The 25,050-nt window shown below is 43.7% G+C and overlaps 1 protein-coding gene across 2 annotated transcripts in view; it reads left to right on the top strand.

Annotated features, from left to right (window-relative positions):
• Window positions 1-25,050, top strand: part of MTF2 (metal response element binding transcription factor 2) — a 58,164-nt gene that overhangs the window by 7,556 nt on the left and 25,558 nt on the right. For both annotated transcript variants that reach the window (XM_054037650.1, XM_054037649.1), the window contains exons 2-6: window positions 19,286-19,484; window positions 19,609-19,690; window positions 23,906-24,001; window positions 24,383-24,483; window positions 24,865-25,013. In XM_054037650.1, coding sequence (XP_053893625.1) covers window positions 19,286-19,484; window positions 19,609-19,690; window positions 23,906-24,001; window positions 24,383-24,483; window positions 24,865-25,013 — 627 coding nt within the window. The remainder of the gene's footprint in view (window positions 1-19,285; window positions 19,485-19,608; window positions 19,691-23,905; window positions 24,002-24,382; window positions 24,484-24,864; window positions 25,014-25,050) is intronic.

The following is a 25,050-nucleotide window of genomic DNA, read 5'->3' as shown; positions in this document are numbered from 1 at the left end:
AAGAAAGGGCCTCGTTGTGTGGACGTGTCCAGGCTTAATTCGGTTTAACGCTGCTAAAGTCGACCTAAACCCGTAGTGTAGACCAGGCCTCAGAATGGCTTTAAAGAGTGTTTTAATCGCACTTGGTCTGGTGGTTTGTTTTTTGTTTTGGTTAAAAGTAACACTTGATATTATGTAACAGTTTAGATTAAATTTTTCATTTGTTTGCATACTTAACAGCACTTTGTATTGCTAACCTCCTTAGGTAGCCAGTTTCACCTTGTTTGTGTGGGCCTTCCTCTAGGGAAGGGAGAGAGAAATGTCTTGAAAAAGCCTTAGGAGGATTGTAAAACCACAAACATTGCCAGAGGGTCCCTGGGCCAGCGTAATACCTGAAACAACTTTTAACATTTTGAAAAGAACTAGATTTCAAGCTGACAGCATCACTTCAGAAACAGATCATCCTGTTGAAAAATACAGGTGGTATTTGTCAGGGAGGTTGAACTTCTTGAGGGAAGAAAATTAAGGATGGATCCTTTCTCAGTCAGTTCTGACACATTTCTAGTGTTAAATGACTTCCAAAGGTGTTGCGTCTGACGAAGTGGGTATTCACCCACGAAAGCTTATGCTCCAAATCATTTGTTAGTCTTTAAGGTGCCACAGGACTCTTTGTTGCTTTTTACAGATCCAGACTAACACGGCTACCCCTCTGATACTTTTCAAAGGTCACTTTTTCTTCTGCTTCTCAGGTGTAGATTATTCCATAGAAAGAAACTTGGGGAAGATAAATTGCTCTTTTAAGGGTCAATCCTTTTTTAGGATGGCCTAGGAGGAAATGAAGACTGAGTTCTCTTTATGGTGTGTGGTTTTTTTTTTTTTAAGATCGAGGGTAGATTTCTGTTTCATAGGCAAAGTTATGCCCTTTTTCAATACAACTCAAATGGAAGTGTCTTGGACCTCATGACATACTTGCCCACCCTCAAGTATTTGTTTCCGGCAGTTCTAACAACATGGTAGGGACTGCACAAACACAAAAGACCATCCTTAACCCAAGGAGTCTGTACACTAAACATTTGAGGCAAAGGATTTAGGGAAGAGAAACAAACAAGGTGAGACTTGTTAATGTTCTGGTATCTTATTTTTTCCCTTTATCGCGCGCGCGTGTGTGTGTACACACAAGTTAACCTATAACCTTACTGTTCTAGTAATAGGTTCATGGAGACTAGTCCACCATTCTGTGATAACTCTTTAAAGACTTTGAGGCTTGATGGACTTTTTATGAGAAATGATACTAAAAATAAATACTGTGAATTATGGAAAGTTAGGGTTTTTAGGATCTTCAGAGAGAATGTGATTACAAGATAAGAAAGTCTAGTGGCAGTATTCACTAGGATTTCTTCTCAAGGACTTAACCAGTTTTCCTATTTCTTCACTTCTGAGGATAAATCGTATATGTTAAGGGCAGTTGCATCTCTTTCATGTGTGGAATGAAGGAGATTCCTAGGTAGTCTTAACTATGATTGAAAGGGCCATAGGAATGCTTTTCTACCCTTTTTAAGAACCTGTATTCCATAACCAAGAAAATAGCTGTTTGCATCAAATGCCGACTATCATGGATGAGTTGACAGGATAAAACTACACCTCTACCCTGATATAACGTGACCCGATATAACATGAATTCGGATATAATGCGGTAAAGCAGCGCTCCGGGGGGGGCAGGGCTGCGCGCTCCGGGGGGGGCAGGGCTGCGCGCTCCGGTGGATCAAAGCAAGTTCGATAGAACGCGGTTTCACCTATAACGCGGTAAGTTTTTTTTTTTGGCTCCCAAGGACAGCGTTAAATTGGGTAGAGGTGTATTTGAAAAGCAATATGAACAAATGAAAAATGTTCTGTGGCTGATAAAGGTTTTCCCCAGGTGTCTAACCAGAGGAAAGAAGAACTCGGAGCAAAAATGACTGCCAAGATCTAGGATTTTTTTCCAAAACATTTTAATAATCCTTTAGTGCATACTGCATGATATCCTGTTATGATCACAGTTGGGGCTGAAGTAAACTGTAGTGTTCAAAAGTAGAATGAATATTGCTCTTGAAATGAGTGCGAATGTTTAAAAAATAGATTTTTGAGAGGTATGTATTCAGTCCGTTGGCTTACAGTAAAGTCTCTTAAACTATCCAACACTTTAAAAAAATTTCACAGAAAACGGAAGTGACAGCAATTATCAATATAAGAATATTAGAAACACACTGATATTGCATAACAGTAATACAGCAAAAGTGAGAGGGTTTGTCTCAAAAACTAGAACAATTAATGTTACACTGCAAAAGCAGTTGTAGACCTTATAAATGTAAGTCCACCTTAATGTACTTTTCATGCTCAAAAGAGAGAGCCAGACTATATAAAACTGATTTGTCCTACTTTTGTCTGTTTTTCGTATACTTAAAGTATCCTTTTCTTATGCCAGATTCTGAAAGGTACTGGAAGAATCTGGCCTTTTCCAATTCTTTGGCAGAAAGACTGTCAGAAATTAAAGGTTCATAACTAAAGTAACTCTTCTTTACTAAGAAGCCTAAAAATAGGACTGTATACTGCTGTGGAAGGTTTTATCAGCAACATTATGCATTAGTTCTAATATTTGTGCCCTTTTGGACCCTTCTACTGAATATGAATTGAAGTACCTTTTTTCAGTATTCAGCACTTCTATCTGGTATTTATAGGATTGTTCCTTCAGAACTGAGACTAAATATATTTTAATATTTTTCTTCATAATTTCTATTTTGTTTACACTTTACTGGTGACAAACTGTTTATTTCGGAGTGACAGTCTATTTGTGTCACGTCTCAAGGTATAACAATCAAACTAAATAGGCTATACTTAAACATTCAGCCTGTAGTATGTCTCCATTTTCAGTGCTTCAGCAAAAAGCATTCTTGAGAACTCCAGAGTGATAGTGCCAAAAAACTGGGGTTACTTATCCCAATATAGATAAAATACACCAGAAATGCTGACTTTTTTGCACCTGTGAGCATGTTATAAATGCCTAGATTTAAGATCTTAACATTTGACACACTTGGGGTATGTCTGCACTTAGGGGTGCAGCTGCGCTGCTGTGATGATTTAAGAGACATAGCTATACCAGTGTAAATTCATAGTGTATACCAGGCCCTAGTTCTCAGAGAGAATAAACATCTTTGTTTGAAGAAACTCGTAAGTAATCAAAAATGATCTATTGACCATGTCCAGTATTCTGCTTTCCTCTACTTCTTCTTAAGGAACTCCAGCTCGCGTGTGTGTGTGGGTGGGTGTTAAGTAAAAGTTGATATCTATTGTCTGAATTGTTTATAATCAGCCTCACTTGCTAGCAAGTAACACCCTACATGTGAGAGAGCCTCCCTGAAGGCAATAATAAAGAAAGGCATATTCTCCTTCAAATGATAGTTAAGACCCACTTCTGCTGATGCCTATTAAAAAAAATCTGTCAATTAACGATGGCTTGAGTGGCAGATGGATTTGGCATATTATACATTTTCAAACTTTGATTTGATTGTATACTTAAAAATTGTATAAGACTGCGTTTCTACCTCTATCCTTTGTATGTTTCGTGGTTTAGGGCTGGTCTACACTGACCCCCCACTTCGAACTAAGATACGCAACTTCAGCTACGTGAATAATGTAGCTGAAGTCGAAGTATCTTAGTTCGAACTTACCGTGGGTCCACACGCGGCAGGCAGGCTCCCCTGTCGACTCTGCGTACTCCTCTCGCGGAGCAGGAGTACCGGTGTCGACGGCGAGCACTTCCGGGATCGATTTATTGCGTCTAGACAAGACGCAATAAATCGATCCCAGAAGATCGATTGCTTACTGCCGAACCCGGAGGTAAGTATAGACGTACCCTTAGAGTGAAATACACTTGTCTTCTAGGGTAGAGCCTATATCTTGTGTGTTTGTACAGTTCCTGGCACAACTTTGGCACCAAGTGTTACTGTAATATAAAGTTCTGTAAAAGTCTGTGAGCTGACGGGTGAAAACATTATCTAGTATGTGGGCTGGGACAGGAAGCTTGGAAATCAAAATAAATTTTAAATATTTATTCTGCCATAAAAGGGTAGAAAATACTCAAATATATACTGTTATGTACAGTAACCTGTGTTGCAAGCCAGTGAGAATTTGATTATGATGGAAACTCACAATTTACCATTGTTGTATAATATGAATGTATTGTGTAATAAAGTTCTGCATTTAGGAAGTTACTGATTTGTATTATCAGTCACAAATCTGTTTTTCTTATGAAATAACAATAAAAAGTGAATTTAAGCTTATTTTAAAACTGCCTTAAAAGACAAAAGATTGTGGGGGAGCGGGAAGGGGAAGCTTATACCTTCTTGGGTTTATGGTATATAAAGAAGGCCTGGGAATTTTGTGTGGTCCTCTTTTTTTTTTTTTTTTTTTTTTTTTTTTTTTTTATTTAAAGCAGGTAGATGTTTAAAGCTTAAATATCAAGAGTGTAAAGTCTGGTCTTCCCTAGTTTTGGTAGCAAGAATTTCAATGTGTTGTGAGCGCTCAAAGCTTAGGGCTTGTCTAGAAAGTTTTTTGTACCACTTAATTACATCTATTTCTATAAACCAATATAGTTAAGTGGTACACATGCATATCCCACAGTTATATTCCTATAACTGGGCTTATATTGGTATGGCTTATATAAGTGCCTTTATAGTGATATAACTGTGTCCACACTAGCAATTGCACCACTTTAAGTATAAAATCACACCCCTCATCAAAATAATTAAATGGTACCAAAATGGTGTGTAGATTAGGCCTTATATGAAGGCCAGGTGGTGGTATATCTTTTGGACTTTGTTTTTCCAAAATATTGGTCAGTGAAGTTAAATAGAAGTAAACAAAATTTTAGTGTGTGACTAAAAATAACTTCACTTGTCAATTCGTTAACTTTCATTCTTGTCATAACTTTATTACTTTTTTGCTTGTCGTATCCATTCACTTAAGACCTGCCCCTTCTTTCCACTACCATTTTTTTTTCAATTCATATGATGCTACTCAGTGTTCAAATTGGTGGTAGGGGAGGTCGTGCCCAAAAAACAAACTCTGTCCACTTGAAACACATCTCTTGAATTGTGGAGATGTTCAGAATATGATCATGTATGCTGAATAGTTTCTACATTGGTCCTTGGGCTTGGCTTCTTGCCGCTACAGCCAAGGGGGTTTGTTGGGCTCTTTTAATTGGGCTTTCCCTTGGTGAGGTGCAGATACCCCTTTATCTCCCACATTAGTTTAGCAGGGTATTCCTTTCCCAGGCCTATTTACTTGTGGTACCAAAAATGAGTTGTTGCTCAGATTAGATCATAATTATACTTTCTTTTTCATATTTTGAGCAGTGTAAGGTTAAGTGTTGAATTTAAAATCATTATTGGCATCTGAGTAAATATTTACTGAAATGAGTAAAGTAATTCTCATATCAGCTATTGGTTCAGGTTCTGCAAACTCACTCAGATATGTTTGTATCATTTTGTACATTCAGGTCCAATTTTCCAGGGTTTTTCTACCTCCTTGATAAAGTTGTGGGAAGGAAAATTGGAATCCAAATGAAGTATTTTATGAATCTTTAATATATCTCAACCCTTTTTTTAGTGTGAATATATTAAGTTGTTTTGTTATTACAGCTAGCCTAACTTTTTAAAGTTTAAGAAATTTCTGGAAAAGAGAGCCACTGTGTAAGTTGAACATCAAGTGTACCAGTCTTCACTACTGTATTGTATCATTCCACCATGTACCACTAAGATAGTCTTGTTTTTGTATCTGTGTCTATAATTCCACTGTCTCACACACAACCATTTCATAGCAGCAAATGGCCTGTGGGTAGACTAACAATGCTCTTCCTCATCTCCATAGAAAATAAGGCTATGTCTACACTTCACTTTTGTTGGACAGGGGTGTGTGCGTGTGGAGGGGGGAAACACCAACAAAAGTTTTAATGACGAACAGCACCGGTGTGGACAGTGCTTTGTTGGTGGGAGACGCTCTCCCCTGGACAAAGCTACTGCCCCTGGTTGGGGCTGGTTTTATTTTGTTGGCAGAAGAGCTCTTTCCTGCCAACAAAGAGCGGCTACACTGCGTGCCTTACTGTGCTGCTGTAAGATGTGCAGTGTAGACCTAGCCTAAGACTGGAATAAGTAATAAAGATCAAGTGTAATACACAAGATGAGAATTGGCATCAATGGGTGATAAAGAAGTGATGATTTACTTATCCATTCCAAGTTCCTCATGCTTACTTGACAGTGTGCACTGAGTATTTTGATTTGGTCAACATGCTGACTACATGTTAGAATAAAGCCTGCAACAGCATAGCTTGTTTTCAGCTCTGCAAACTGCTACATTAGTGTGATGGTTCTTGTAGGACCCAGGCCGGGGAGTCACCTTGTTAACCCCTGCATCTAATGACAAGGGTCTTTCTTGTGGTAGCTGGGTGTCAGCTCCCTGACGGCTGCCAGCCCTTCAGCCCCTCAAAAGCATTCTCCTCTGGGTTTATGGCCCTTCCTTGTCTAGGCAGGTTAACAAATCCCAATGAATCATTCCTCTGTGATATTCAGCCCTGACACCGGCTACTCTCATACATTCCAGATGGTCTGCATCCCAAGGTGCGGTGTACCCCCAATTTATCAGTTTTCCTTAAACCGCTGCTCCTATAAACCACACAGCACTTGTGAGCACTTTGTTAAATCTTTATTCCTAGTAGATTTATTTAACTAGATATAGTGTATTGTAACTACTTGTTTCCACCACAAAACAAAATCATAAGTTTAGACCCAGGTTCCCATTTTATCAATAGTTATCTTTCCAGTCTAATAAAGTGAATTCTTTCTCCCTTCTGCCCCCACCCAGAGTTCAGTGTATTGCAGAGCTGGCTAGTTTCTCAATAGCCAAGGTCCAAGATGTTCCTGAAAGCACCCTCACTCCCCAAGGAGTTTCCTCAGTGAAAGGATCCAGAGTGTCTTTCCCTACACTCCCAATCCCTCAGACAGAGACAAATACCTACAAGATCTTTATCAAGCATTCTTAAAACTACACTACCCACCTGGGGAAGTGAGGAAACAGATTGTCAGAGCAAGACGGGTGTCCAGAAATCACCTACTACAGGACAGGCCCAACAAGGAAAATAACAGAACACCACAGGCCATCACGTACAGCCCCCAGCTAAAACCTCTCCAGCACATTTCCAGGATCGGTTGTAGATCATTGATAAACAATCCCTCACTCTCATAGACCTAGGGAGGCAGGCCAGTCCTCGCTTACAGACAGCCCCCCAACCTGAAGCAAATACTCACCAGCCACTACACACCACACCACAGGAACGCTAATCCAGGAACCAATCCCTGTAGCAAATGTTGTTGCCGACTCTGTCCCCATATCTACTCTAGCAACACCATCTGAGGACCCAACCACATCAGCCACACCATCAACAGTTCATTCACCTGCACATCTACTAATGTTATATATGCCTTCATGTGCCAGCAATGCCCCTCTGCCATGTACATTGGCCAAACCGGACAGTCCCTACATAAAAGAATAAATGGACACAAATTGGACATCAGGAAAGGTAACATACAAAAGCCAATAGGAGAACACTTCAATCTCCCTGGACATTCTATAACAGATTTAAAAGTAGCTATACTTGAACAAAAAACTTCAGAAACAGACTTCAAAGAGAAACAGCAGAACTTAAAATTAATTTAACACCATTAATTTGGGCTTGAATAGGGACTGGGAGTGGCTGGCTCATTACAAAAGCAGTTTTGCCTCTCCTGGAATTGACACCTTCTCATCTATTATTAGGAGTGGACTACATCCACCCTGATCAAATTTGCCCTGTCAGCACTGGTTCTCCACTTGTGAGGTAACTCCCTTCTCTTCATGTGTCATTATATAATGCCTCCATCTGTAATTTTCATTCCATGCATCTGAAGAAGTGAGGTTTTTTACCCACGAAAACTTATGCCCAAATAAATCTTAGTCTTTAAGGTGCCACCGGACTTCTTGTTGTTTTTCCCTACACTGTTACACTGAAAAGTCTTTTGTTTCTATTCACAGCCAGAGTGAAGCTCTGTTGTAATGTTCCTTCAAGAAGTTTTGATGGTTGGGTAATGCCTCTGGTTTTCCATTGATAGTTTTGGGAGGGAGCAAGGCCGGTCAGTTGAGCCTTGTGTTACCTTGCCTTCTGATTAGGAGGAATGCTTGGATGGGCATTCTGGGTGTTGCCTCTTGATGATTATGCTTTTTGAACTTGGAGTAGTAATTACTTTGAGTACAAATACACTTCCTTAAATATTACTTGAACGTACATCTGCCAGTGACTGAGTTTTGACAAGTTATGAGCTTTCTGTAGAAACCTCACCTGATATAGCTTACGGATAAATATCCTGCAAGATGTGTTCAGTGTAATGAGTTAACAAATCCCAATTGAATCATCCAAAGGTGCAGAGGATCCCCAATTTACCATTCTTCTCCCCCCGCCCCCCAAGGCATTGGCTACACTTGCAGATGTACAGCGCTGTGAGCTAAACCTGACTTTGTGCAGCTGAGTAGGGAAAGCACTGCAGTCTGTCCACACTGACAGCTGCCCAGCGCACTGTCGTGGCCACATTTGCAGCAATTGCAGCGCTTTTGGGAGCGGTGCACTATGGGCAGCTATCCCACAGAGCGCCTTTTCCCATTCTGGCGCCGTGGGTTGTGGGAAGGGGGCGTGGGTGCGGGGGATTCTGGGTCCTCTACCAATGCCCCGTGATGCATCGCTTCGCATCCCAGAAATCCCGTTGTTTCGGTCCACCTTTGGTGCCATCTTTCAACTGTTTCTGTGCAGCGCAATCTATCTGTGGGAAATTGAGTCCGAACTGCTGAGGCGTATGCTGACGAGTCTCGCCAGCACGTCACGTTTGGCTGTCGAACTATTCCTTAAGATCCAAAGTGACAGTGAGAGTGAGGATGAGGAGTCGGACGATGCTATCGAGCCGCGTAACGCGTATGACCGTGAATGCCACAAGCAATTTCGTGACATGCTCAGCACGGTGGAACGCTGCTTTTGGGCTCGGGGAAACAAGCACCGATCGTCATGGAAGTCTGGGATGACTAGCAGTAGCTGCAGAACTTTCGGATGAGAAAAGCCACTTTCATGGGACTGTGTGAGGAACTCGCCCCCACCCTGCGGCGCAAGGACACGAGATTGAGAGCTGCCCTGCCAGTGGAGAAGCGTGTGGCTATTGCAATCTGGAAGCTGGCAACTCCAGACAGCTACCGGTCGGTTGCAAACAGTTTGGAGTGGGAAAGTCGACCGTTGGAATCGTGTTCATGCAAGTTTGCAATGCCATTAATCGCATCCTACTCAGAAGAACCGTGACTCTGGGTAATGTGCAGGAAATAGTGGATGGCTTTGCACAAATGGGGTTCCCTAACTGTGGAGGGGCAATAGATGGGATGCACATTTCTATTCTGGCACCACCCCACCTAGGATCCGAGTACGTTAATCGGAAGGGGTATTTCTCTATGGTTCTCCAGGCGCTTGTGGATCACCGTGGGCGTTTCATTGACATTAACACAGGCTGGCCCGGAAAGGTGCATGACGCACGCATCTTTCGGAACACTTGGCTGTTCAGGAAGATGCAGGCCGGGACTTTTTTCCCAGAGCGGAAGATCACGGTAGGGGAAATTGAAATGCCCATTGTGATCCTTGGAGATCCCGCTTACCCGTTGATGCCGTGGCTCATGAAATCCTACACAGGGAGCCTTGACAGCAGCAAGGAACGGTTCAACTATAGGCTGAGCCGGTGCCGAATGACTGTGGAGTGTGCCTTTGGCCATTTAAAGGGCCGCTGGCCATCTCTGTATGGGAAGCTGGACTTGGCCGAAAACAGCATCCCCGCGGTTATATCCGCGTGCTGTGCCCTCCATAATATTTGTGAAGGGAAGGGTGAAAGCTTCACTCAGGCATGGACCTCCGAGGTTCAACACCTGGAGGCTGAATTTGCACAGCCAGAGAGCAGGGCTATTGCAGGGGCCCAGCGCGGGGCTGCAAAGATTAGGGATGCCTTGAGGGAGCAATTTGAGGCTGAAAACCAGCAGTGATATCTGGTGCCCTGCACGGGAGTGAAATGCAGTAGTTCCAATCTTTAGGAATCAGTGTTTGCTAAGCAGACTTGCAGTGCCTGTTTATTTCCTGGGCTAAGGAGTCTTTTACTTTATGCAATAATAAAGAATGTTTTCAAAGCCAAAGAATCCATTTATTGAAAAGAAAAAAAATTTATTTATTGAAAAGAGTCAAGAGGGTGGAGCGAGGAACAGTACAATCACAGATTCATGTATGTCCTGTCTGGTGTGCTGTGCAGTGAGTGCTGCACTTTAGGACAGCTATACTGCATAGTGATGGGGGTTGAGTGCAGAGGGTAAGGGTCGTGGTTTTCAGGGCTGGGTGGTGAAGATACTGGTGTTGGAGGCAGCGGGTGGTGTGAAGAACACGGAAGTTGGGGAAAGTGGGTTGGAGGTGACAGTGGAGCACAACGGAAAGAGTTTTGGGACAAGGGCTGTGGGGGGGCGGGGGGCGTTTGCGGTACTGCTCCTTTTTCTGCATGGCTACCAGCTCCTGGATAGCGTCTGCTTGGCGCTCCAGGTTGCTTATGAGCCTATCAGTGCTTTGCTGCCGGTGCGCTGCATTTTCCTGCCGAATCCTGCTTTCTCTCTCCCTCCAGTCCTGTGCTTTCTCATTCTCTTTAATAGATTGCCGCATCACTTCTTGCAGCATGTCGTCTTTGCTTTTTTGCGGTCTCTTCCTGAGTCTTTGCGGTCTCTGAGCAGGCGATAAGAGGGATGGCTGAAGTCTCAAGGTTGATGCAGCTGTATAGGCAAAATGCAACATTTAACAGAGGCAGCATTGTTTATACCAGACAGAGTAATGATTCCCCCCGCACTTAAGGAGTAGAAAACACACAGGGTCTACACAATAGCATAATTTTCCCATCCAAAACAGAGCACACATATTCCACGGGAGCCTCAAAATGGTGAGTAAGGGGGACTGATTATTTCAGGGCTGCACTGTCCTCTGGGTTTCTGTGCCTTGGGGAGAGCCAACAGCTTCAGGGGTACCTACACTGAACACTGTCCCAACATTTTCCATAGGAGTTCGTCCTGGACGATATCTCGCTGCTGAGGGTGACCTGGGAAGCAACGGAGGGTCTTCTACTGCAATGCGGCTTCCGCCCTGGCCCATATGCAGCTTGCTTGCGTGCAGCAATGGTCCCTCCCCTGGCCCCTCGCAGCACAGTGGCGTGGACACGTTAGCCTGGCTGGGACAAGGACCACGGTGGCTCTCCCGATAAACCTGTGCAAGCGCATTGCACACGTTCTGGATGAGACATTCGAAGAGATTACCAAGGCCGATTACCGCGATGTGATAAACCACATCAATGCATTATCCCGCATCTAGGCATGCATGCCTAACTCTCCTCTCCCAAAGAGCCCGCACCGAAAAAATTCCTTCCCGGAGGAAAAAAACAAAAACGCTCACTGGGAACCTGCTCTTCTGTTTGTCCCCCACCAAGTACCAGCCGCTGTGACTGGCTACCTTCCTCCTGGCTCGAGAAGAGCTCCTGGCTGCATGGCTCCAGGGATTCTGGGGTGTCTCCATCCGGCCCACCACCATCACTCCCGTTTTCCTCTTCCTCCTCCCCTCCCCCCACACCAGCTCTGAAATGTCCATGGTGGTGCTCAGAGTGGAGGTGGGGTTAACCCCAAGTATTGCATCCAGCTCTTTGTGGAATCGGCAGGTTGCGGGGGGAGCACCCAAGCGGCCGTTTGCGTCCCGGGCTTTGCAGTAGGCACTCTGCAGCTCCTTGACTTGAATCCTGCACTGCAGGGCGTCCGGTCATGGCCCCTTTCCATCATGTCCTTTGATACCTTCCTGAAGGTATCGTAATTCCTACGGCTGGAGCGCAGCTGGACTGTACAGCTTCCTCCCCCCAAACACTGATGAGGTCCAGCAACTTGCCATTGCTCCATGCTGGGGCTTGCTTGGCGTGTGGAGGCATGGTCACCTGGAAAGATTTGCTGATAGCACTCCACACCCCGCCGGGCTGAGTAAACAGGAAGGGGATTTTTAAAATTCCCAGGGAATGTAAAGGGTCGGTCAGATGGTTGGTTACCTGAGGCCAGGTCAGTAGAGTTTGAACTGATGACCAGAGTGACTAGAACAGGCATTGTGGGATACTGCCAAATAATTCTGGAGGCCATTCACAGTGCATTGGGCGGCCACACTGGCGCTGCAGCGGCAGCGCTGCACTCGCTATTCCTCTCGGAGAGGTGGAGTACATGTAGCGCTGCAACCACAGAGATACAGCGCTGCAGATGCCTGGTCAGTGAGAACGGGGAGTGAGTTACAGCGCTGGGGGCGGCTTTACAGCGCTGCAACTCACAAGCGTAGCCAAGACCTTAAACTGCTGCTCCTATAAACCACATAGCACTTGTGAGCACTTACATCTACTTTTAGCCTGTTTAACAGGTCTGAGGTGAGAGTTGTTTACAAAGAACGGGATCTTTTGCCAATATGTATCCTATGTCACAATTAGCTACTGAACAGTCATTGTGGGCTAGACTTTCTCTCCTTTTCTTTCAGTGTCCCAAAACCACTTTACCTCCACTTTGCACCTGCTTAATGTGTAGCTGAATTGGCATCATTCCCAGATGTGTGTAAGCAGGGCATGGTGTCACTACACATGATAAAAGTGGATATATAGCATCACCTGCAATTATGTTGAGAAAGGGGGCAGCATGAATGTCAATATTCAGTGGGAATCGCGTCCCCTGCTGTCCATTTTTGAAGAGCAGAGGATTTTTCTAGAAAAATCTTGGTATCAGGCCCAGCCACCCTTAGAGGTAATGAGTTTTTTGTTTTGTTCTAGGAGATTAGGTGGGGGGAGTGGGTAAGAGTTCCATCAGTAGTTCTTGCAGAGTTGAAAAATCCTAATAACTTTAATTTCTTTCACTTGCTCATCATCTTGATCATATGCACATACAACAAAGTACATACTGCTATTCAAACATGCACAGCTACTCACATTGGACTTCAGCCTGGTACGTAGCTTAATATCTTGAGTAGCTTGATTTCACTGGATGATTGCCATTCTCTTTGCCATGAAGAGCAGTGATCTACCTTTGTGGTGTAATGCTTCTATACCAGGCTTAGTTCATCAGTCTGAAGTTTTGCAACTGCCTCTATTTGTCTGAAGAATAACTGTCTTTAGCTAAAGCTCCAACCACTGAACATGTTCAGTACAGTCAGATTCTGCAGGATTGGGTGGTGCATGCCCATTGAACTTCTGATTTCAGTATATCATGCCCCGACTACACTGGCAAGTTTGTGCGCGGTAAAGCAGCTTTGAGCGCTGTAACTCCCAAGGTGTACACACTGCCAAGCCACTTAGTGCGCAGAAACTGCACAGATGCAGTGCTCTTAAAAACCACCTTGATGAGAGGCGTAGAACTTTCTGCGCCATGGCTACAGCGCTGCAGTGCTAGTGTAGACACCGTGGTGATTGCAGCGCTGCGATTGGCCTCCAGGAGGTGTCCCACAATGCCTGTTCTCACCTCTCTGGCCATTGGTTTGAACTCTACTGCCCTGCCCTCCGGTGACCAACCATCAGCCCCACCCAATACATTCCTTTGCATATTTGAAAGTCCCCTTCCTGTTTGCTTGGTGATGCGTGCAGTGGTCTCAGCGCATCTTTCCAGGTGGCCATGCCTGCTCCAAGCAGCGGGTGATCCCCATCTCCCCCCCCCCCCCACTTGGAGCAATGCCTAGCTGCTGGACCTCATTGGCATTTGGGGAAAGGAGGCAGTGCAGTCACAGCTGTGCTTCAGCCGTCAGAATTGTGATACCTAAGGACCGATTTCTAGATGCATGATAGAAAAGGGCCATGACCGGGACACATTGCAGTGCAGGGTCAAAGTGAAGGAGCTGCAGAACACCTACCACAAGATGTGAGAGGCAAACAGCCACTCGGGTGCTGCACCCATGAGCTGCCGGTTCTACAAAGAGCTGGACGTGATACTCAGTGGGGACCCCACCTCCACTGCGAAGTCCCCTGTGGATACTTCATTGGCTTTGTTGCCAGTCGAGAGTGGACTGAGCCAGGAGGCGGCAATCTTGGATGAAGAGTGGGAGGGGGAACCAGAGGTAGAGGATGACTCGGAGGCCAGAGATGCATGCAGTCAGGAGCTCTTTTCTACCCCAGAGATGCCTAGCCAGTCACAACAGTCAGATCTTGGTGAAGCGCAAAGAGGAGAGGAGGCCCCTGGTAAGCGGATCTGATTTTGGGAATTGCTGAAGCAGTTGTTGGGGGCAGGAGGGTTGCAGAAAGCAGGCTTGTCTCCTACCTCATGCCTAGTTTGAGCGGTGGAACAGGCTGTTGATGCACTCCCTCACTTCACGGGAATCTCCCTCAGAGATCTCCAGGAAACTCTCATGGTGATACTGGGCAATCTGCTCCCACAGATTCCTCGGAAGGGCTGCTTTGTTTCTTGCCCCATTAATGGTAACTTTCCTGCGCCACTGAGCCATCATGGGGGGGGGAGGGGGAGAGACCATTGCTGCACACAGGCTAGCCACACTGGGGCCAGGGCAGAAGCCACAAGCTTGGAGGAGACCCTCCCTTAATTACCTGCTCACCCTCAGCAGCGAGATATCTTCTATAATGATAGCCTCCTGTGGAAAGTGTGGGGACAGGAATGATTATCAGTCCCCCGCCTCCTACAGTGCTGGCCTCTCCCCAGCTGCCCAAAAGCCACGTGCCCAGTGTACAGCAGGGTCTGGGAACAGTGATTTACCCTGACCCTGTGCCCAATCACCATTTTGGGGGTCTTGTGGCTTGTGTGCGCTTGCCTGGGGTCAGCCAGTTAGTGACCAGTGTGAGAGTACTGGCTGTGTTTTAAAGCACTGAAACAGTGTTGTCTGTGTTGTAAACAATACAGCTTCTGTAAAACGTTGCATTTAAACTTCACAGAGATGACCTTCGGAGCACAGCCTCCCTCTTTGTTATTGGTGGCAGAACGATTGCGAAGAATTAGAAAGCGTCCAAGAACTAAGGAGTTTTAGGGGTCACCTAAAAAGAAGGCGTATGATAGGGGGACACAGCAGTGCTGTTCAAAAATCAAGGAGTTGAGGCAGGCATACCAGAAGGCAAGAGAGGCTAATAGTCGCTCTGGTGTGGCACTTTGGACGTACTGCTTCTAGAAGGAGCTGTATGCCATCCTCAGCGGCAACCCCACCTCAACTGTCAAGAGCCCTATGGATACTTTAGGGGGGCTGGAGTCAATAGCCAGTGGAGTGAACCCCGAGGATGACTTGGTGGACGAGGAAGTGGAGTTGGAGGAGGATGGGGGACAGGCGACAGGGACATCCAATGGCGTGGCAAGCCAGAACTTCTTTTTAATTCCGGAGCAGTCTAGCCAGTCCCAGCACTCCGGCTCTGGTGCGCCTAATGCAGGAGACAGAAGCTCCGGTAAATTCATTGTGCTTTAATTCGGCAGGGACACATGCTGCTGATCTGGTTTGTTAACCAGGGTAGAAGAGGGATTGAAAGAACCAAGACAAGTACAGTTTATATCTGGCTCTCATTCCCCTGTGCAGGTAGGCAGAGGGGCCCTGTGGAAAAAAATAGTTTATGCACACTGGGATGTCCCAAGAATCATCCATAGAGAACTCTAGAAAACTTTCATGGAGGTAATCTGCAATCCTCTGCCAAAGGTTTCTTGGGAGGGCTGCCTTGTTTCTTCCCCTGCAGTAGGAAACTTTGCTGTGCCAATCGACAATTACTTCTGCAAGCACAATTTCCTAGCAGCACATAGGAGAGCAGCATACAGACCCAGTCTGCATCTACATGCATGCAGGAGCTGTACTCTTGCATCCTCGGTTACCCTCAGGAGTGAAATTCCCATGCTGTCACCCTCATGTTGAACTCGGCATGGCTGGGGCTACTGCTGTGCTATATACCTGCCATGGGAAAGTGAGACAGTTGTGTTTCTAACTTGTTTGGCTCAAGGGTGTGAGTGCACTCACAATAGAGCTTCTGTCTCTGCTTCTTTAGCATCTGCAGAGGTGCCCTTGAAGGTCTTCTCTTGCACATTGGCTGAGCCTCTCCATCTGATAAGGAGACAAAACAAGAGGAATAAGGAAGATGATGTGTTCCAGGAGGTGATGCAATCCTCTGGTGCTTTGGATTGGGAGCAGACAGCATGGAGAGAGGTTACCAATGACAAACTGCAGATGGATAGGATAGGAAACAGGCAGGAGCAGATGATAAAGCTGCTTAGGGAGCAAACAGATGTGTTGCGGTCCCTGAATGAACTTCAGGTGGAACACATCCATGCTCACTTCCTCCTGCAGCCCATACTGAACTGCCTTCTAGGCCCTCCTCACACACGCCTCACATCTTCTAGGGCTGTCATACCCAAGGGAGATTTTTCACGACTGCTGGACATACATCCAGCGGTGAGAGCCTCACTGGCAATTGTGCTTTTGATTTTCATGTTCCTACCAAACATAGAAATGTTTGCACGAGTGTAGAATAAAAATGTATTTACAGAAAGTGAATGAATCTGTCTCCTATATACAGTGGTTGCTGCTAAAATTCAGACCATGCCAATAGGTGCATTTGCATTGTTTTAAATTACTGCGCACACACAAATCATTACAAGATTCATACTAAGATGCAAGAAAACAATGCCTGGCTCAATACATTACAGCGGCTTATTGTCAAAATGCTCTTTTAAAGCTTCCCTGATTCGAATAGCTCCCCTTTGAGCCCCACTTAAAGCTCTGGTATCTGGCTGCTCAAAAGCAGCAGCCAGCTGGTCTACCTCAGCGCTCCACGTTGTGGAACCTCCCCCTTTAGCTTCACAAATGTTATGCAGAACACAGCAGGCTGCTATGACCATGGAAATATTTTCCTTACTGAGGTCTAACCTGCCAAAGAGGCACTGCCAATGCCCCATTAAGCCCTGCGCCTGCTGAGCCTGTTGTTGAAGTGCTCCTCCCTGCAGTCAGGGTTGCTGATGTAAGACTCCCAGGATCACAGCTGGCATTTCCACATTCCCTCTGGTCTGGAAAGAAAGTCCCGGCTTGCAGCTTTCTATACAGGCCAGTGTTCCTCAAGATGCGTGTGTCATACACCTTAATCAGCCCGTGTTGATGTCAGTGAAATGATCTTGGTGATCCACCAGTGCTTGCAATGCCATAGAAAAATAGTACTTTCTGTTGATGTACTGTGTCACAAGGTGGGCTGGGGCCAAAATGGGGATATACGCGCCATTTATTGCCCCACCACAGTTAAGGAATCCCATTGCCACTATTTCACACCTGTTGCGTAGAGTCACAGTCCTTCATAGTAGGAGACAATTAATAGCCCTGCACGCTTGCATCACTGCAACCCCCAAAGTGGACTTTTCCACTCCAAACTGGTTTGTGACTATTGGGTAGCAGTCTGGCATTGCCAGCTTCCACACTGCGATCACCACTGGCTTCTCCATTGTTAAGGCAGTTCTCATTTTCGTGTCATTGCGCTGGAGGGCATCCACACACAGTTCCGGGAAGATGGCTTTGCACATCCGAAAGTTCTGCAGTCGCTGCTCATCTTTCCATACCCACATAACAATGCAATCCCACCACTCAGTACTTATTTCTCACACCCAGAACCGTCGGCTGCTCTGGGAATGCCAACCGCAATCTTGAATTGTTTCTGTCCTTGACACACAACAGGGCAGACACCACAGTGTCCTCATCAGTTTGCAGCTCATGAAACACTGCAGAATCAGGTGCATTCTGTTCATAAGGCTCCTTGCAGTACTGGAGAGCTGTGCAGTTTCCATGCTTCCTGACAGAGAACTGTGGGTGCGCAGTTTACAGGGTCTGTTGAAAAGCAGTGCTAAATGTACTAGGAAGCCCATGGAATGATGGGACTGAGAAATTTAGGTTGACTTATCCCAGTAGTGTACCAACTTTAATCCCCTATGTAGATTGTGTTTTGTCATCAGAAGAGCTTCTCCCATGGTCATAGCTATCACTTCTCACAGAGGTGGAGTTATTAAGCCGAGAAGAGCTGTAGCTGCGCCAATGCAAGTTTGTAGTGTAGACCTGCCCTAAGCTATTTTAAAGTTTTGTTTGACTACTGTCTTTTTAGACAAATTAAGAAAAAAATTTGCTAGGAAAACTGAAACCCTGATCTAAATGAATGGAACTTTATTTGTGGCTGCTGTACTAAGTGTTGCACTTTATTTAAATTCTGGGTATATAAATTATCCAAATTTATGTGGAAAATGAAAACTTGCTTCCCACCTCAGTTTCCTCATAAATGCCACCAAATTATAGCTGTATTACATAGCACAGAGGTCCCCAAATTGTGGGGCGTGCCAAGGAACTTTTGCGGGGGGGTATGTGGCTAGGACTTAAGTAAGCTCCTGGGGGGAGGGCACCACTCAGCTCCGCCCCTGGCCCTGTGCCTGAGGTCCTGGCTGCCAGCCCTGCAGCCTCATCTCCATTCCCGCCCATGACTGTGGCCTCAGCTCCCTTGCACCTGTCTGTGTCCTTTCACCCCCTGGAGCTGCGTCCCTGGCTCCATAGTGTACTTTGGGGACAATCTGCCACATGCATTCTCTGTATAGTTTGTAACTCAACTCTGAGTGGAGTCAGAAGAGAAATGTAGCAAAGTGATGGTCTGGGCATGCAGAATGTTTCTTCTGCCTTTCAATGTACTCGAAAAATGAGAGGGGAGGTGTTTTCGTTTTCAGGATGAAGTTAGATGTACTGGGTCAGCTAGAGCATCCAGGGGATCTAAATACAAGTAGATGAGCAGCTTGTCCTGGAAGAAGGGACAGTTTGTTCGAAGAACTGAGTTGTAACTTTTGAGCTACTAAAATGACAATTTTCTTATCTAGATCCACATTGCCCTTAAACAAGTAATTTCTATCACTATGGAATAATAACAATGATTATATAGGTCACCTTACAAATTTGTTTTTATGGCCTCACATTGAACCAGTCTCTCCTCCTTCCTCCCTTTTCCCCCTTAAGTATTGGATTCCCTTGTTTGGTTTTGATGCTTTTTGAATTTTAATGGCAATGTGTTTTAGTTATTGACTTATTACACAGTTCTGGGGATTAGCAGAGAGGCTTTTCTTTGTAAGTGCTCTTAAGGCAGACTGAAGTACAAGTGACAGGTTTAATACATTATCCTAATTTAGTTTTTTCTTTTTCTTTTAGAGACTCTACAGGGGTGGGTAATTCACTGGTCCAAAAGCGGTCTCCTTTACCTCGAAACCAAAAGACACCAACATCCTTGGCCAAGCTGTCCTTACGGGATGGACAGAAAGCCAAAAAGCCAGTGTGTAAATTTGAAGAAGGTCAGGATGTCCTAGCGAGGTGGTCAGATGGCTTGTTTTATCTTGGAACTATCAAAAAGGTAACTAATTTTTAACATGCAGGAAATCCTGTAGCATCATGTTAAGCTTGACTACAATGTTAAATAAAGCTCTTCCTTATTTTCTACATATTCACAAAATCATAATTGTATCTTTATTTTTTAGATAAACAAATTGAAACAGAGCTGCTTCGTTATATTTGAAGACAGTTCCAAATCCTGGGTTCTCTGGAAGGATATACAAACAGGCAAGAACCTCAATTAAATTATCAATATTTTATTTATTTAGAATAATTTAAATGCTAAAGTACAGTGTCCTTAGTAGTCTCTTGAAATGAGTTAAAAACACATCTTAAATGCAAAAAAAACAGGAGTACTTGTGGCACCTTAGAGACTAACAACTTTATTTGAGCATAAGCTTTCGTGGGCTACAGCCCATTTCTTCGGATGCATATAGAGTGAGGAGATATATATATATATATATATATATATATATATATATATATATATATATATATATATATATATATATATACACACACACACACACACACACACACACACACACACACACACACACACACACACACACACACAGCGCATGAACAGGTGGGAGTTGTCTTACCAACTCTGAGAGGCCAATTAAGAGAAAAAACCTTTTGAAGTGATGATCAAGCTAGCCCAGTACAGACCGTTTGATAAGAAGCGTGAGAATACTTACAAGGGGAGATAGATTCAATGTTTGTAATGGCTCAGCCATTTTCAATCCTGAGTTGATTGTATCTAGTTTGCATATCAATTCCAGCTCAGCAGTCTCTCGTTGGAGTCTGTTTTTGAAGTTTTTCTGTTGTAAGATAGCCACCCGCAGGTCTGTCATGGAATGGCCAGACAGGTTAAAGTGTTCTCCCACTGGTTTTTGAGTATTATGATTCCTGATGTCAGATTTGTGTCCATTTATGCTTTTGCGTAGAGACTGTCCGGTTTGGCCAATGTACATGGCAGAGGGGCATTGCTGGCACATGATGGCATATATCACATTGGTAGATGTGCAGGTGAACGAGCCCCTGATGGTATGGCTGATGTGATTAGGTCCTATGATGATGTCACTTGAATAGATATGTGGACAGAGTTGGCATCGGGCTTTGTTACAGGGATAGGTTCCTGGGTTAGTGTTTTTGTTCAGTGATGTGTGGTTGCTGGTGAGTATTTGCTTTAGGTTGGGGGGTTGTCTGTAAGCTAGGACAGGTCTGTCTCCCAAGATCTGTGAGAGTAAAGGATCCTCTTTCAGGATAGGTTGTAGATATCTGATGATGAGCTGGAGAGGTTTTAGTTGGGGGCTGAAGGTGACAGCTAGTGGTGTTCTGTTATTTTCTTTGTTGGGCCTGTCTCGTAGGAGGTGACTTCTGGGTACTCTTCTGACTCTGTCAATCTGTTTTTTCACTTCAGCAGGTGGGTATTGTAGTTTTAAGAATGCTTGATAGAGATCTTGTAGGTGCTTGTCACTATCTGAGGGATTGGAGCAAATGCGGTTATATCTTAGAGCTTGACTGTAGACAATGGATCGTGTGGTGTGTCCTGGATGGAAGCTGGAGGCATGTAGGTAAGTGTAGCGGTCAGTAGGTTTCCGGTATAGGGTGGTATTTATGTGACCATCGCTTATTAGCACAGTAGTGTCCAGGAAATGGACCGCTTGTGTAGATTGATCTAGGCTGAGGTTGATGGTGGGATGGAAATTATTGAAATCATGGTGCAATTCAGACTCCAACAAGAGACTGCTGAGCTGGAATTGATATGCAAACTAGATACAATCAACTCAGGATTGAATAAGGACTGGGAATGGCTGAGCCATTACAAACATTGAATCTATCTCCCCTTGTAAGTATTCTCACGCTTCTTATCAAACTGTCTGTACTGGGCTAGCTTGATTATCACTTCAAAAGTTTTTTTCTCTTACTTAATTGGCCTCTCAGAGTTGGTAAGACAATTCCCACCTGTTCATGCTCTCTGTATGTGTGTATATATATCTTCTCAATATATGTTTCACTCTATATGCATCCGAAGAAGTGGGCTGTAGTCCACGAAAGCTTATGCTCTAATGAATTTGTTAGTCTCTAAGGTGCCACAAGTACTCCTCGTTCTTTTTGCAGATACAGACTAACACGGCTGCTACTCTGAAATCTTAAATGCAGTACAGTTTAAAGACCCAACATCAATAAACCATCGCGTGGGGAGGGAGGCAGGCAGTCTTGCAAATTGGTAAATCCTAAATCCTATAGGTCAAGAACAACACATTAAACTTCACCAGAAACACACAAGCAGCTGTTGCAGATTGTGCAGTGCTGATTTAATATGCTTGCAGTGAGAGTGTGCACCACTGGATTTTGCAACCATTTTCATTTTTCAGATGGTTTTAAGGTATTATTTAGAGTGCATTGCTGTTGTGTAATCTTGGTGACCAAAGGTATGGATGACAGTTGCAAGGTCTGCGTCAGAGAGGAACAGTCACATCTTCCTGGCCAAATGTAAATAATGGTAAACGGACCTAGTCATTACTGCTACCTGTTTGTTAGGCCAAACATTTTTCCTGCCATCATAATGTGAAATGTCCTCATACTTGTATCAAATTTTAAGAAAAACAAAATCTCCATTTTAAAAAGTCACATTCTTGTTTGTGTGGAGTGCCTATGGGGCTTCATCTGCAGCAGCAGCTAAACTTGTGCTAGTATGGGTTAGCCAAATGGACATGGGGCTAAACTAATGCTGCACACTTATGTACATGGTTTTATATAAATAGTGACTTCCCCTCTCACAGGATTTTTGAGGATTATTTAACAGTGTATTTACTGTTAAGAAAATGCAAAGCACTATGGGCAAATCTTTCAAAAGCTATGAACATAAATTGCATATAAAAAAATCTGTATGTAAAGACAAAATAAAATACTGAACATAGTGTTTCTGCATACAAAACAAAGCTCACAGTTGCCTATCTAGAATTTCGCAGATGCATCTCTTTGATTCTGCACCTATATTAAATAGCAAAATAATTGTTAATGCAGAGTTAAGGTTGCCAGTTATAGCTCATGCCCCTCCAGAATGTCAGGTTTAGCAAAACTCAAACTTCTAAGAACCCAGGAAATAGTCAAGGTAAGCACTCATACAACCTTAATTGTACCCCCCTGGAGCTGGCAATAACCACTAAGAATTAGCTGCATACGCTCCAGGTGCATTCACTTTGTTGGGTGCAGCTATATTGAGTAGTGAAGGAAAAAATTGGAGCAGTTTAGAAGAGCTGGGATTGTAATACAAGGAGATTTGGGTCTGAGTCACCCCCATTCCATCCCCCTCCCCCCATGTGTATTATCAAAGAAAAGAGGTGCATATATACCTTGAGGTTCCAGTTTGCATTGCTTCCTACAGAATTATGGAGGTTGTCAGTAGCAAGGCTCTGGGGTCTTGTGAATACTGAGGTAGAATATGAGAGCACTCTGTGGATCTAATGATAGGGGAAAGTATAGATTTAGATGGTATCTTAAATTTTACAGCTCCTTCACATTTGCAGTCAAGTCACTACACTTGTAAATGGGTAAGAAGTATGTTGGGGCAGTAATTGGGCTCAGTGTTTGAGCATAGGACAAGTGTAGGTAGCACCTGTCCATTATAGTGAAAAGCCCCAGAGTGGTCTTGTCTGTATATTGGGGCATTGCTCAGAAGGCAGAGTTAAGGAAGTGAGGCTGTTTAACTTAACTATGTGTTTTCTGGTTTTCAGAAGTTTGAGTTTTGCTGACCTCAGCATTCTAGAAGGGCACAAGTTATCACTGGATATACTTATGTCCACATTAATGAAGTCTTTTTGCCATTTAACTAACTTCCTTGTTTTTAAACAGAAAAATGTTTGTTAGAAGTTAGCGACCATTTAAACAGTTATTTCTTATCTGGGTTTGTAGTTGATATGCTATTGAGGCTAGATAATAATCAGGAGACCTAACTTGTATAGTGCTTGTCATCATTATCCTGATTTTTCAGAAGGGAAACGGAGACAGAGTGGTGAAATGCCTTGTCCAAGGTCATCCAGCTAGGAATAGTCCCAGTAGTCTTTTCATTACGCCACACAGTTGCTATGTGCTTCCTCAGTGCTTCTATCCCCTCCTGTACATTTTTGTTATAAGGGAATGTGGATAATGGTCATGCTTTGAAATGTTTGCAATGTGTTGTTGCTAACCGTGCTGGTGAGATCTGGTCTGTGTCCCAAAACCAAACAGGAGTGATGAGTATCTTAACTATTTTGTGGATTACTCTGTATAGCATGAATCTGCTCCCTGCAATCCACACACACGTGACTCAGACTACAAAAAGAAAAGTAATTAATGATCTTCCCAACTAAAGATTTTAGTTAAAAAGAGATTTAACTGGGAAAATTCAAAATAAATATATAAAATGAGTTACACTTTTTTGTCTATTTTTAGGAGCCACTGAAAGTGGGGAAATGGTCTGTACGATATGTCAGGAAGAGTATTCCGACGCACCTAATGAAATGGTTATATGTGATAAATGTGGCCAAGGTAACTTCTGTTTCTTGACATTTGTTCCATTTGGTTTATTCTCAGCTGTGGCCAATGGAAAGGCAAAAAAAGCCAGAACAGGGGTGAATGCTTGACTGCTTTTCAGCTTGAGTTTTGTAATCTTTCACAGTTCTTGTTTATTGTAAACTGACTTACAAGGTTTGTTGTTTTGTGAATATAGCTTTTACCACAAGAACTTTAAAAAGAGCATTTGGAACACTATTGAGCTTATTTCCTCATCACAATCTTCTTACTTAAATGAAGAATATTTTACTTCGTTTTAAACAATTTTTTTTCTTTCTAAAACTTTAATTCCTGTAAATATGGGTAAAGTCTTTAATGGGTTTCTTTATAAGAGTAAAATCTGTATTTTGAATTCAGGTTATCATCAGCTGTGTCACACACCAAATATTGATTCCAGCGTGATTGATTCAGATGATAAATGGCTCTGTCGACAGTGTGTTTTTGCAACAACAACAAAGGTGTGTTATGGAAACAAATTTTTGTCTATCAGGCTGACCTAACTTGTACATCTACTCCTCCATAGTATTTGTATGGTGGTTAATGTAAACTTTTAAGTGTGAGGTTGAAAATGACAAATAAAAACTAGTGCTGTTTGAGAGATTTCCCACAGTTCCTGGCTTTGATCTGGATGGGAAATTCTTGTGAGTAAATTGGAAGCTATGAAATTTGATTATATTTTTTTCAAAGGCTATTTTTAATAAAACAGCTGGTATATCAAAATTGCAGGTAAAATTCTTAAAGTATTTTCATAAATATATACGCCTTTGTGTTGAAAGATTTTGTAATTTGCATAACTACATTTATTGTTTTTATAAAAACATCGATCTGATTTGTTCCAGAGGGGTGGTGCGCTGAAGAAAGGACCAAATGCCAAAGCGCTACAAGTCATGAAGCAAACATTACCGTACAACGTAGCAGACCTTGAATGGGATGCAGGCCATAAAACCAATATCCAGCAATGTTACTGCTACTGTGGAGGCCCTGGAGAGTAAGTAAATATAAATTCCCATCAAAAGCTTTTTCTC

This window comes from Malaclemys terrapin, chromosome 8 (assembly GCF_027887155.1).
Source record: "Malaclemys terrapin pileata isolate rMalTer1 chromosome 8, rMalTer1.hap1, whole genome shotgun sequence".
NCBI lineage: Eukaryota > Metazoa > Chordata > Testudines > Emydidae > Malaclemys > Malaclemys terrapin.
This window is presented reverse-complemented; position numbering and strand designations above follow the sequence as displayed.